General features: G+C 38.1%; 1 protein-coding gene across 3 annotated transcripts in view; it reads right to left on the bottom strand.

Annotated features, from left to right (window-relative positions):
- The window catches only part of LOC145685712 (serine/threonine-protein kinase 33-like), a 161088-nt gene that overhangs the window by 17199 nt on the left and 129360 nt on the right, over nucleotides 1-14529 (bottom strand). For all 3 annotated transcript variants that reach the window (XR_014131469.1, XM_081758160.1, XM_081758161.1), the window contains exons 8-9: nucleotides 10992-11075; nucleotides 2935-3181 (exon numbers count right to left, since the gene is read on the bottom strand). Coding sequence is in view for 2 of the 3 variants with exons in the window: in XM_081758160.1 (XP_081614286.1) it covers nucleotides 2935-3181; nucleotides 10992-11075 (331 nt within the window). In the remaining variant the exon portion in view is untranslated. The remainder of the gene's footprint in view (nucleotides 1-2934; nucleotides 3182-10991; nucleotides 11076-14529) is intronic.

Genomic DNA, 14529 nt, shown 5'->3' with positions numbered 1-14529 from the left:
CCAGCAAAAGTTCATCACCGCAGAAGCAGCCCAGGCCACCATCCAGATATGATGAATGAGCTAACAATCCAATGGGTTATGGATGGGTGTTATTTCTGTCTACATAAGTCCAGATTTATTGAGCTATGGATGGGTGTTATTTCTGTCTACATAAGTCCAGATTTATTGAGCTATGGATGGATGTTAGTTCAGTCTACATAAGTCCAGATTTTTAAGTTATGGATGGATTTTAATCAGTCTACATAGTCCAGATTTATTGAGCTATGGATGGATGTTAGTTCAGTCTATGTAAGTCCAGATTTTTAAGTTATGGATGGATGTTAATCAGTCTACATACGTCCAGATTTATTGAGCTATGGATGGATGTTAGTTCAGTCTATGTAAGTCCAGATTTTTAAGTTATGGATGGATGTTAATCAGTCTACATACGTGCAGATTTATTGGCTATGGATGGGTATTATTTCTGTCTACATAAGCCCAGATTTATTGAGCTATGGATGGGTGTTATTTCTGTCTACATAAGTCCAGATTTATTGAGCTATGGATGAGTGTTATTTCTGTCTACATAAGTCCTGATTTATTGAGCTATAGATGGGTGTTAATCAGTCTACATATGTCTAGATTTATTGGGCTATGGATGGGTGTTATTTCTGTCTACATAAGTCCAGATTTATTGGGCTATGGATGGGTGTTATTTCTGTCTACATAAGTCCAGATTTATTGAGCTATGGATGGGTGTTATTTCTGTCTACATAAGTCCAGATTTATTGAGCTACGGATGGATGTTAGTTCAGTCTACGTAAGTCCAGATTTATTGAGCTATGGATGGATGTTAGTTCTACATAGTTCCATATTTATTGAGCTATGAATGGATGTCTTTAGCTTTCGTCACGTGTTGGAAACCTCTCCCTCCTGGGAAACTTGCAACAAAGGTATGAACAATGACGACTGGATTAGTGCTCCAAAGTGTAAAATAATAAAAGGAAAAATGTCTTTGATATTATATTTAGTTGCCCTGTCAATTTTCGATCAGTTCTGTCAAGGGTAAAAGAAAAAAAAAATCCAAAATACGTGTAAATACGAGAAAGGTCCTAGGAAATCTGTAAGCTATCGAGACTTTATTTGGTTAAAGCCAATGCCCGAACTAACTTGAACTTTTATTTATTGGGCACAGCTTGATAAATTTTGACCTCAAAACAACATGAAGGTCATTAATTGCACGTGAAGGTGGGCTGCCCAATTTAGTTCATATCGAACAAGATAAAGAGTTCAATTTGGTCAAAAACAAAAACCAAACTCACGTAATCTCTGGGCCGAAAGGCATTATTTCTCAGGTACGGTCTGACGGATTTCGGTCAAAATTTGTGTGAATGACATTGATATTTAGGTACGTGGTCTACTCAATTTGATTGAGACAAGCCAAAGATCAAATCTGGTGAAGGACAAAACTGACAAAGATATTTTAAAACATGACATAAAAAGTCTTTAAAATAATATGAAATATACCGATAATCTGAATATTACTATTATGTCTTGAAGTAAATATTGGCCAACAAAAGCCAAATTTGGTTAAAATTAACGACCGAATCTGATTTTAATTTTATTGTTTAGAACAATTTAACACATTTGGACTAAATACAAAAGTCATTAACAGAAAGGATATTCACGTAATAGGGATGGTACCGAGACCGATGATACGCTAGTCTCGGTCTCTTCTCATCTTGAAAATTCGGGACGAGACCGAGATCGAGACGGGCTTTAATAATCGAGACGAGACCGAGACAGGCTCTTATAATTTGAGACGAGACCGAGACAGACACTTATAACTCAAGACGAAACTAATTTCAGTCTAAAGGTCTAGGTCTCGTCTCGAAATGAATTGAAATAAAATCTTTTTAAGCGTTATGTCCCACGAGTATGTCGCCTAGGCTAAAGGAGATGGTGATGATGAGAAATGAATGAAATGGTGGAACAAAGAAAGTGGGAAGACACGGGAGAACCCCGAAAAACCCACGCACATGGTGTTTGTCCACCACAAACCTCACTTGGTGCGATTTAGGATCGAACCAAGGACACCATCACCAGAGACGAACGCCACTGTGGCCCGTCTCGTCTCGAGTATAGACAAAGATATTACTGAAATTATCTTTATTCAAAATCATTTCACTGTTAAGTTACCTGTATTACACTTGGATGGCCGCAGTCATAGGCGCATATACGGGAGAAAGGGAGGCCATGACACCTCTGATAACGTGCAATATTGAAAATGTTTTGAACAGCATACAATTTTGAGTTGTAATTCAATACATTTTATTCTCTTCCCATTCACTTTAATTACTCAAAGAGTATATTGTCAACGTATAATCAAAAATATGCTTTTATATTGTTGGATCAAAAGATCCAATATATTTGAGGCAAAAACTTTTCTGCAGGCCTTATATCTGGAGAACTACATAAAATGTAGCCAAACCCAAACCATCACTTAACTCAGTATGATGTGCTTATTTCGTAAATAAATAAATAAAATACGAAAACTCGACTTAGGGACCGTTCAATAATTTTGTGGCTCCTGATTCAAAAACTAATCATTGGCCAAGACGACAATCTTTTGATGCATTTTTTTTTATCATTCCTAAAATTCTTGGCCAACATCGCAATCTTTTTATCTTTTTTTATCATTCCTGAAAATCTTGTTTCGGACCCAAATGTGATCTAAAGCCAGCTAAAATATGCTTCAAATATACATTTATATTACCAAAGAAAACCATATTTTCGTGTTCACAACACTCAGAAATATGTTTATACGTATTTAATTAGGCATGTACAGAGACACTAGGATAAATAATATGACATCAACAGAAATCCGAGTTTTCATTATAATTAATCAATACTTTAATTAACTAATTAATATACACAAAAAAGTATATAACGCACCTTTCCCAGACTTCGCTTTCGAACAACTCAGCATTTTCATAGTATCTTTGGTAGTTGTCCCTGGCCCAGATGAATCATCCGACCACTTCTGTGAATGTGGAAACGATTTAGAAGAGCCTGGCTGAGTGATGTTTGGGAGGAGATGATCCAATTTATTCTTTAACGATCTCTTCGGATCTGTTTTATGCTCACTACTTTGCTGCTTCTCATTTTCAATACTTTCGCGGATATCATTTTCTTCAGATGCCTGAAAATAATAATAATTTAAATATTATAAGCACAGGGTACGCAAAAAGTCGCTTTCCCCCAAAACATGTAATATATATAGGGTGTTTGAAAACAACATCTAGAACATTTGAGAGATGAAGACAAAAAGTATAGACCAACCTGGGTGCACAAATGCTTCCTTTCGGAGTTATAGGCTGCCGAAAACATTAAAAAAAAATGAAATCTAAAGGTCCATAGCACCAAAACTATGGGACCTACCGCAGTCAGGTCAAGACTTCACTTAGGAACTAGTAAGTGCCCTATCCAAATATCCAAGTTTCAGATTTTTACGGTAATTCCGCAGTAATTTTTATAGAGGTAGTTGGTGAGTACTTTAAATTATATGCTCGTAGACAAACTCCCTCTATAAAAAATTGTTGCGTGAGTACTTTAAGATTCTGAAATATGTATTTTTGGATAGCCCACATACTAGTTCTTAAGTGAAGTCTTCACCCGATTATGGTAGGCCCTATAGTTTTGGAGCTATGGACCTTTTAAGTTCATTTTTCATAGTCTATACTTTTTTTTTCTTATCTTGGTGTCAGAGATCACCTCCCAAACGTTGTCGGTGTTGTTTTGAAATACCCCGTATATAGAGAGGTATTAATAAACGCTTGCAGGAACATGGGTTTGCAAGTAAATGCAGTAAAAAAAAAAAAAAAAAAAAAAAAAAAAACTAAATATATGGAAGTTCGTTGGGAGCGTAATACTGCAAATTATGGATGCTCCAAAATATATAATAATGCTTTCGACAAAGTAGATACTTTCAAATATCTAGGATCAATATTAACAAACTAAAACTATATCCACAAAGAAATTAAATGTTGACTGAAAGGACAAAATTCAGTTCAAAATCTCTTGTCATCGCGAATTCTGTCCAGAAAAGGCCTATCCGGTTGCAATGATGTGAACAGACTTTAAGGGAGATGGTTGAAATTCACCTTAAATGTAGAATAGACTACGTAGATTCTATATTTGAAAAGCAAATTGTCCTAAAATGAATGGACTATTTTCCAAAAAAATGCACGTAACTTTAACATTAATGTGAACGGAAAATCAATGAAAATAATTCCTCCATTTATCTCAAAAACCAAAAGCAAATTCAAGGGTGATGGCTGAAAACAAGCCTAAATATAGAAGAGAATTTGTAGATTTTATATTTCAAAAGCAATTTTTTCTAAAATGGATGGAACATAGTCAAAAATCTTGAAATATTAACATTAAATTCAATGGAAAATGAGTAAAAATAAATAATTCCTCCACTTATCTCAAAAACCAAAACAGGCAGATAGCTGAAATTCAGTTCAAATGTAGAAAAGGCTACGTAGATTATATATTCTATAAGCAAATTGTCCTAAAATGGATGGAACATAGTAAAAAAAAAAAAAAAAAAAAAGTCACGAAAATCAATGACAAAAATGAAGTCATCCACATACTTATCTCAAAAACTATAATAAGGAGATGGCTAATTGAAAGCTTCTTGCAAAGACATAATGAAGAGCTTAAAAACGATGTAAAGCACGTAAGGTAAATATGGATAAGACATTAAAAACTGAAGGCGTCCACATATCTCTAAAACTATAATAAGGAGATGGCTAATTGAAAGCTTATTACAAAGACATAATGAAGAGCTTAAAAACGATGTAAAGCACGTAAGGTAAATATGGATAAGACATTAAAAACTGAAGGCGTCCACATATCTCTAAAACTATAATAAGGAGATGGCTAATTGAAAGCTTATTACAAAGACATAATGAAGAGCTTAAAAACGATGTAAAGCACGTAAGGTAAATATGGATAAGACATTAAAAACTGAAGGCGTCCACATATCTCTAAAACTATAATAAGGAGATGGCTAATTGAAAGCTTATTACAAAGACATAATGAAGAGCTTAAAAACGATGTAAAGCACGTAAGGTAAATATGGATAAGACATTAAAAACTGAAGGCGTCCACATATCTCTAAAACTATAATAAGGAGATGGCTAATTGAAAGCTTATTGCAAAGACATAATGAAGAGCTTGAAAACGATGTAAAGCACGTAAGGTAAATATGGATAGAACATTGTCAAAAGTCAAGTTGTTTGAGTAAAATCAATAATAATGATAAAGTATATAATAAGGAGATGGCTAATTGAATGCTTATTACAAAGACATAATGAAGAGCTTAAAAACGATGTATAGCACGTAAGGTAAATATGGATAAGACATTAAAAACTGAAGGCGTCCACATATCTCTAAAACTATAATAAGGAGATGGCTAATTGAAAGCTTATTGCAAAGACATAATGAAGAGCTTGAAAACGATGTAAAGCACGTAAGGTAAATATGGATAGAACATTGTCAAAAGTCAAGTTGTTTGAGTAAAATCAATAATAATGATAAAGTATATAATAAGGAGATGGCTAATTGAATGCTTATTACAAAGACATAATGAAGAGCTTAAAAACGATGTATAGCACGTAAGGTAAATATGGATAAGACATTAAAAACTGAAGGCGTCCACATATCTCTAAAACTATAATAAGGAGATGGCTAATTGAAAGCTTCTTGCAAAGACATAATGAAGAGCTTAAAAACGATGTATAGTACGCAAGGGCGCCCATCAGAGGGGGGGGGCAAGGTGGGGTGATCGCCCCCCTAAGAGAAAATCGTACTTGGGAATATCGAAAGCCCAATAGAATTTTTACATTGGTTATGGCAAAATTTGAAACTATATTTGAAACCTTGCTTATATTTGCCCCCCTTGGAAACCACAACATGGGCGCCCTTGATAGTACGTAAGGTAAGTATGGATAGAGCATTGTCAAAAGTCAAGTTGTTTGAGTAACATCAATCATAAAGTATGTGTGTCTTCTGTTAATTACCCAGGGCGCTTCACGCGGAGGTTACCTGTTTGAAATATCTCACATCTGGATTTCGAATTTCCATACCCGATTTAGCACGCAATGTGACTTTTGACCTGATCACATGATACAGTCTGGCAAACCGAATAGACCCTTTGAAGATTAAAATATATTGTAATGTACCACATGCTTCTGTGTACAAACAATGTCATATGCTCCTGTTTGTAAACGTTACCACTTGTATTTACGTCGGAGTACTACACACCACGTAGGATTACTACAAGTAGCAGACGATAACCAGCATTATCTCCTACAAATCACATGACAGGGCTGCAGCCGCGCCACTGCCGCCAGGAAACCTATATAGATTGAACAGCAACCAGAGGACAGGCACAAGTTTTCTGGTCTCCCTCCTCTTGCTTGCCTGGAGCACTAGGAGTTCCCTACATCAAAGCCTCTAGTCTGCTTCGGAACTCTTGGCCATCCCTTTCCTCCTGCCTTAGCCTGATTTTGGGCTCTGTCGGGCTCCCAACTTCAGTTTCTTTGCCTGCTTCGGGGCTCTGTCGGGCTCCCAACTTCAGTTTCTTTGCCTGCTTCGGGGCTCTGTCGGGTTCCCAACTTCAGTTTCTTTGCCTGCTTCGGGGCTCTGTCGGGCTCCCAACTTCAGTTTCTTTGCCTGCTTCGGGGCTCTGTCGGGCTCCCAACTTCAGTTTCTTTGCCTGCTTCGGGGCTCTGTCGGGCTCCCAACTTCAGTTCCTTTGCCTGCTTCGGGGCTCTGTTGGGCTCCCAACTTCAGTTACTTAGCTTGCTTCGGGGCTCTGTGACTTTTATCTCCCTCACTGCTTGCTTCGGAGCATTGGGGTTTCCTACGTCACTCTGCTTAACCTGCAGCAGTTCTCTGCAGAGATTCTGTCCGCGACCGCACGGTCTAGGACGACCTAATTTTTACCTTACAAAATAGAGGAAAGTGTACCATAGTATTTCTGTAAATACTGTGTAATTGAAGATTTTTTTACAAATAAACCGGTAGTGGATTCCGGACTCTGATTTAATTAACCTAGCTCAACATATTAGAAATTTTACAATATAAAATAATAATCATACCTGTTGAAGTGTATGGTTGCGAAACATGGTCGCTTACTCTGAGGGAAGAACATAAACTGAAAGTATTTGAGAATGAAATCCTGAGACGAATATTCGAACCCAAGAGGACTGGGAATGGAGAATGGCGGAAACTTCATAACGAAGAACTGCATAATTTACACCGTTTAACAAGCATTGTTAGAGTCATCAAGGACTCTAATAATGGAAGGACAATATTAAGAAACATTGTTGCAGAAACAACGCCTCGGCATTCGATGCTCTTGTAGGAACGGACATGAGACGAAATGAGACTTTCGTAATGCATGTCCAGTAAATATCTATTCACGAAGTTATTTCGAATCATCTGTTGTTACCTTGCAGTACAGGTTCGGACAGTACGTTAACACGCTCAGGAACGTCAACAATCATCTCACTTCGAATTCTGATTCGTGAAAAATCCTTCTGCTTCCAAACCCAAGCTCTCGGACCTGCCTTGAAGTCTTCTTCACGAAGGGTGGAAATACGAATAAAAGGAGTAACATCAGGGAAATATAACGGGAGAAGTCCATCGGGGAAGAACAGTGAAGACACTTCTTGTTCTTCTGGTTGTGTTGTGACTCGCTGAAATAACTCCACAAGTTATGTGTTCGTCTGTTCTTGAAGAGATGGCTGGTAAGCAATGCTAGTGTTTTATTGTTACTCAAGTCAAGAAAATGAGGCCAAGGTGAAGAAAGAAAGAAAAAAGGGGGTAAAATTCGACTGTATCTCGAAAACCAAGTAGTAAGTCCTATTGCTATATTGTGCCTAAGTTCTTTTTTCACTTGGATATAGCCTACTCATCTCAGATAACTAAACAGAAACAAATAAAAAAGGAAGAGAAATGAAGGCCTTGATAGTAACACGTAGACAAATTTACCACTGTTCACAAAATGCTGTCTTCAATGGACTGAACAGAGTGGATCGATCCATGGATCTTAGTGGGTCGGTGGCTAAGAGAGTCATGGTGGGTCGATGGGTCAGTGGGTAACGATGGGTGGTAGGTCGCAGTGGATCACGTCCTGTTGACACCCACGACCCACTCACAAATCTTGACCCACTTGACGCACGACCTACTGACTCACTCCACCTCTAATACTGACTACATGTTTCAATACGGATACAGTCCATGAGAATCGTTATACTGTTCTAAATGTGGGGGGAGGAGGCTTAATTATCTTATTATGCGCTGTTCAGGTGCATTTATTAAAAATAGCAGCAATCAATATACTGCATTACTTTATTTCGGAAATATTTCGGAAATAATTTATACACATAGGATGAACAAAAACTCTAGTAAAGGCAGCAAATAGGATTATGCGAAGGTTACATTTATGAATGAAGAACCTATGCTGGTAGTTGAAGTGGTGAGTATATCACTTTACCCATGAACATGTTAACCGATTGATTCCATTAACAAACTCGGCCGCAATAACTGCAATAAGGAAAGCTACTTATCCTTGTATTATAGGCAACCAACATTTCTTTGCTCCTAAGCAGGTTGCATAGAAGCTAGGAAATGTGATGGATTTTAAACGGGATAAGGATAGCCATCGTTACCCGTGAAGATGTTAATGGATGGATCCATTAACGAACTCCGTCGAGATAGTTCACAAAACATTCTAGTCTAGTGGTCTATTTAAAAGACAATTCAGGAATTCGTTTTCGTCGAAGAGTTATCGTGTGAAATAACGGACTACGTACTTACTAAATTACAAATTCACTGCTAATAAGTCTTAGTAAAGTATTGGTCAGCATACAACTCCGTACAGAGAAAAAAAGAAGAAGAAACACTGAACACGCTATCCGAGCCCGAGTGTCCAATACGAAGGTGGAAAATTCCAGGCGCAAGTGACCTCTAGAAAGTAAGACTTGTATGGACAAATTTTAGTTCTCAAAGGCAAAACAAGGTGTTGAACATGGCTGTGGTCTCTTTATACCAGATCCTGCATGGAATCACTTTCCTTTAGGATAACGTGTGACTGCATGTGGCAAGAATCTGTTGCTATCGTTCTTGCATGGAGACTATGTTTTACTGCTACTATGGCCGCCACGTTCAACTAATCTCTCACTGATTATACACGTCTCATCGATGATTGAACAACATCGCACACACTCAGAGAGCTCATGCAGTACAGTAATGAACTTTCGCGATGTGTGGCAGATGCATGTTTTCTCATACCTCAGGAGGACATCTCAAAATGAAAAAAAAAAGCAAGAAGCAGGCAACTAGTTTACAGTTGTCAAAATGTGGGTGTGGAGAAGAATGGAAAGAATTAGTTGGGTCGAGCGGAAAACGAATGAGAGAGTGTTAGAAATGGTGGGTGAGAAAAGAACACTTTTAGATATTATTAGGAAGAGGAAGTGAAACTGGTTGGGACATTGCCTAAGAAGAGATTGTATCATGAGGGACAGCCTAGAGGGTATGGTGGCAGGAAAGAGAGGGAAGGGGCGAAGGAGACTACAATTGATGGATGATATAAAAACAGAAAGATCATACGCGAAGACGAAGAAGTTAGCGGAGGACCGTGGAGCATGGAAGCTTCTCAGCTGCGGCAAGTGATCTGCCAATAAAGGCAGAATACCTATGATGATGCTGTAGTTATGACGTTCGTCGGAAGTACTGTGGTCAGCGTCCCAAAAAATGTCGCGTTTTAGTAACATGTAGGAAAGAAAAGCAACGAGGTGTAGTCATATTGTTATGAGCTCACATAAGGCTTTGCTTGAAATTCGGTAATTAATAATGTAAATTTATTTGAGCTGAAGGCATGCACCACAACAGCATCGCTAGATGTACACGATTTTGAAGAGGGACAGGTAAACCTTACCGATGAACACCGTTCCGGTCGATCTGCGTAACATTAGTCATTGTCGGAAGAAATAAGAAGGAATAACACCGGATCCGTCTGCGAACATTGACACGTTGCATAGACGTGTTGCAGACGACACTAATTCAGAGCTGGATACTAGAAGTGCGAGAAATTGCAAAAGTTCCTTTACTTTTTGACTTCTTCTCGTAAATGGTCCGACTTCCATAAATTCATAATCACCCACTCTCATGACAAAGTCATACTGACAATACGTTAAGGCTTTTTCCTCTGGAGCTTCGTACACCTACCTGGGATGAATATAAATACAGCCATCCAAGCTACTACATTAGTAATGTTAGGTCGAATTGCCCCGGAGTTAATACTTCAGATGTCAGAAGATAAATCTCGCCCCTAAGTTTGTTAATACGTTCAACGTTCACCAACCACATGGTGATAATTTAGCTTCTTCAGACTTTCAACCCTTGAACTCTGAAATGATTTTTGGGAGACAATTCGACTGAAGATGTTCAAACCATCTTCCGTCGGTGAATATGCCGTCAGTAAACGGACCTTCATGAACAATGTATACTTATACAAGTGCCACGCTGGAAGAAGAACGGCTCGAATGTGTCAGTTCTTAGGTAAGACACGAACCTTCAAGTGTATGTTTGGTTTGGCTATTTATACAACTTTTGGCAGGAAAAAATAGTGTGCATTACATTTAGATCTCCCCTCGTAGCAAGGTTTTAGGAGAAGAACAAGAATCTAAGGAATTAAGAGCGAAATCAAGTACTTATCCAGAGACAGAATTATTATTGCGTAGGACCATACTATTGGGCAGTCGTTCAACCGGTGGTACGTAACTACATTTTAAGATGTAATTTAATTATGCTTACTTTAATATGCACAAATGATATTGTGGAATAGAAAATTAAGTTGAAGATTGTCTCTAAGACTACATGTACGGAGAAGGATAAACATGATTGATATAAAGCTGTAATCCAAAAGTGCTTACCACCAAGTCTGGCTTCCATTTTCTCATCATTTCCAACACATTCTGAGGCGCCTCGTCACTGTCGTCTACACTATTTGAACCTCCCTGTAGACAAAAAAGGGAAGAAGGTGTAATACACTATCTTCACAAAGGACATGATTTGGGCACTATTTTTTTTATTACATGTCTCTTATTTTTTATGAAGTATCCTACTTAAACTAGAAAGCAAAATTAATATTGTGAGAAGACAGTGTTCTAGAACTTGGCACAGCTCGCTTCTACCATTGTCAGAAACCTGATTAAAGAAACATAAGGAACAGGATTAGGATTAGGAATTAGATTTCTGGGCTTTCAGCATCTATGGCCATGTTAACCCGTCACTAGGATTAGGAATTAGATTTCTGGGCTTTTGGCATCTATGGCCATGCTAGCCCGTCACTAGGATTGGGATTAGGAATTAGATTTCTGGGCTTTTGGCATCTATGGCCATGCTAGCCCGTCACTAGGATTGGGATTAGGAATTAGATTTCTGGGCTTTTGGCATCTATGGCCATATTAGCCCGTCACTGGGATTAGGATTAGGAATTAGATCTCTGGGCTTTCGGCATCTATGGCCATGTTAGCCCGTCACTAGGATTAGGATTCGGAATTAGATTTCTGGGCTTTCGGCATCTATGGCCATGTTAGCCAGTCACTAGGATTACGATTAGGAATTAGATTTCTGGACTTTCAGCATCTAAGGCCATTTAGCCCGTCACGTATGACGGGTGACGTCCCTTGGCGATCACACGCGTGAAAGGGAAGGAAGCGGCCTGGGGTCTGTATGTTACCCGCATAGCACACAACGTCCCTAAAACGTCCTACTTTGATCCCAATTATCTCATATAGTTCTCGGGATTATCGAGACAATAAGTAGACATCCCATGGACATCCTGCATAAAATGTCCTAAAGGATTTCCACGTAGGATATTCACGGTACGTCTCGGATGGGACAGGAGATCCAAGGGAAATCCCACATACCTAGGACCTACATTATCCCACGATTTACAAGCGGACATCCCTTTCAGGTTCCATTTAATATCCCTTTTTCCGGGATATTAGTGGACTTCTGGATATACCGCGAAGGTCCTATGGATGTCCCGGGAGCAAATTAGGATGATCCCGGAATGTCCCGTTGTCCATTGCGGATCAGTCTTGGACGTCCCATGGACGTCCCTGTGCTATGTGGGTTAGGTACCATCCCAGCCTTTGTCTAGTGTGAATGAGGAAAGCCCAAGAAAACCTCACTCAAGATGGGTAGCCTGGAAAAGATTTTACACTTTTTCGACCGAGTGTCCCCACCGGGAATCGAAACCGAGACCGTTCGCACCTAAGGAACAGTCGAAACAAAGGCAATTTTGATACTCAAACAAAAACGTTGATGGTTTTGTAGCTACACTACTCATAGGTCATTACAGTAACGTACGCAGAATTTCGTCAAGAAGAGACTGGAGAGGTGGAGGGGTTCTAGCACTCAAACTAATATCTTCTCAGGAGAAACGTCTCTTTTTTTATACGTCACTCAATTATATTTGAAAGACACTGTGTGAATATTATATTCATTAGTACAATAGTATCTGAGAAAAATACAGTACATTCTCACTTATAACGAAAAAGTGTAACACTGAATTTAGCAAAGTGGAAGATAATATTCTTTCATACATGTTCTGATTAAAGTCTAGTATAAGTACAATACAGGGTGTTTCAAAATGAATATTGGGGTTTTAATGCTTTGTAGTATTTATCACAATTAACTTACAATTATAAATAATACTTCAAATGAAGGAGCAAGGTAGTCTTATATGCACACATGCGCATGCACTGTTTCCTCTGTCTGACGATAGAAAGCGCTAGTAGCAAAGATGGCGATTAGTGAGCAGAAAGCTTTTTGTGTTTTACATTTTGCAAAGACTGAATCCATAGTTATAGTGCAACGTGCCTTCCGTATTAAATTCAATTGCAATCCACCAAGTGATAATAATATCCGTAGATGGTATCATCAATTTGAAGACACCGGCTGTCTGTGCAAAGGGAAGAGTACGGGACGTTCAAGAGTAACTGAAAAACGTGTTGAACGAGTGAGAGTCTTTCACGCGTAGCCCCAAGAAAGCAATTCTTAAAGCTGTGTCCAACACTCGCAATGCGCTGGAATTTCCCTATATAATAACATGGCATATTTCTTTCCAAAATATTATGAAAACTATTTATTTTATACATTTGAAAATTTGTTCAAATGGTTGGTTCTGACAGCAGCTAGCCTTGTCTCCCACAACCCTTTCTTCTTCCGACCATATGATCAGATTGTCAACTAACATAACTTCCAGGATATGCATTCTCTGCATTTTTAGATGAACAATCTTATCTCATTTCGTAACCTGCTTCCCTCCCCTACAAACTTTTTGAAGATCAGTGAGGAACAATGGTGTGAGTGGATTAGGTATCTGGACCTCCACCAACAGGAAAAGAAACCCTGCTTATGTTCTTTCCAGTGCTGTCATATTTCCTTGTAAAAAATAATATTAATGAACTATAAGAGCTAGATTAAAAATAAAAAAAGTTAACATGTAGTATTGGGATAGGTTAACATGTGAGGAAATTTTGAATTGCATAAGACAAATAGTTTTCATAATACTTTGGAAAGAAGTTCACCATGTTATTATATAGGGATTGATGATCTCAGCTGAAAACGATAGACACGGCCTTAAGACTCGTCGTGAATTAGCAATTGCGATGACGTCTGTGTGGAGAATTTTAACGAGATTGAGGAATTAAGAAAAAAAAGAGGATTGAAGCATTTGTTGCAACAATTACTCCAGACACAATGATCAAGGTTTGGAAAGAACTCGCCTATCGACTCGATGTGTGCCATATGACGAATAGTGCTCAAATTGAACACTTGTAGCTAAAACTGATTGAGTTGCTCTTTCATTTGTGGTATTATTTATAATTGTAATGAACACTATAAAGCCTTAAAATTCTTATATTTATTTTGAAACATCCTGTATATAAGTCTAAGGTAGATTCCAGGCTTTTACATGGTGGCAGGGACATATACTGACAGCAATGCGATTTTTTTTGCCATATGCCTTTAATAGAAGCATTAGAACTATTTAGTTTTCGAAACCACGCGAATTTTACAGAATCCAATATGAGGCCCGTAAGGACAAACGATTAGTTTCTCCTGATGAAATAGAGGGGAAAATTGGTTATCTTCAGAAATTTGATAAATAAAAGCCAATCTTACTGTTTTCAATGGATATTGACTTGCCTTCCTTAAGTAAAAAAAAGGAACAAGGATTTTTTCAAAAAAATACGGCCAAGGGTGTAAGCAACATGAAATTGACATATCACTCAAACACATGACGGTACCAGTAAGACTAATCGTTAAAAAAGTTTAATTATTTCTAATCTCATGCTTCTTCGTTTTCAAAACGTAAATTTATCTGCAAATGGCACATGAGTAATTGAAATTCTGTTAATTGAACAAATTTTTGTAAGAGTATACCAGGGGCGGATCCAG

This window comes from Thermobia domestica, chromosome 5 (genome assembly GCF_964235325.1).
Source record: "Thermobia domestica chromosome 5, izTheDome1.hap1.1, whole genome shotgun sequence".
NCBI lineage: Eukaryota > Metazoa > Arthropoda > Insecta > Zygentoma > Lepismatidae > Thermobia > Thermobia domestica.
Note: the sequence above shows the minus strand (reverse complement) of the source record. Positions and strands in the feature narration are given on the sequence as shown.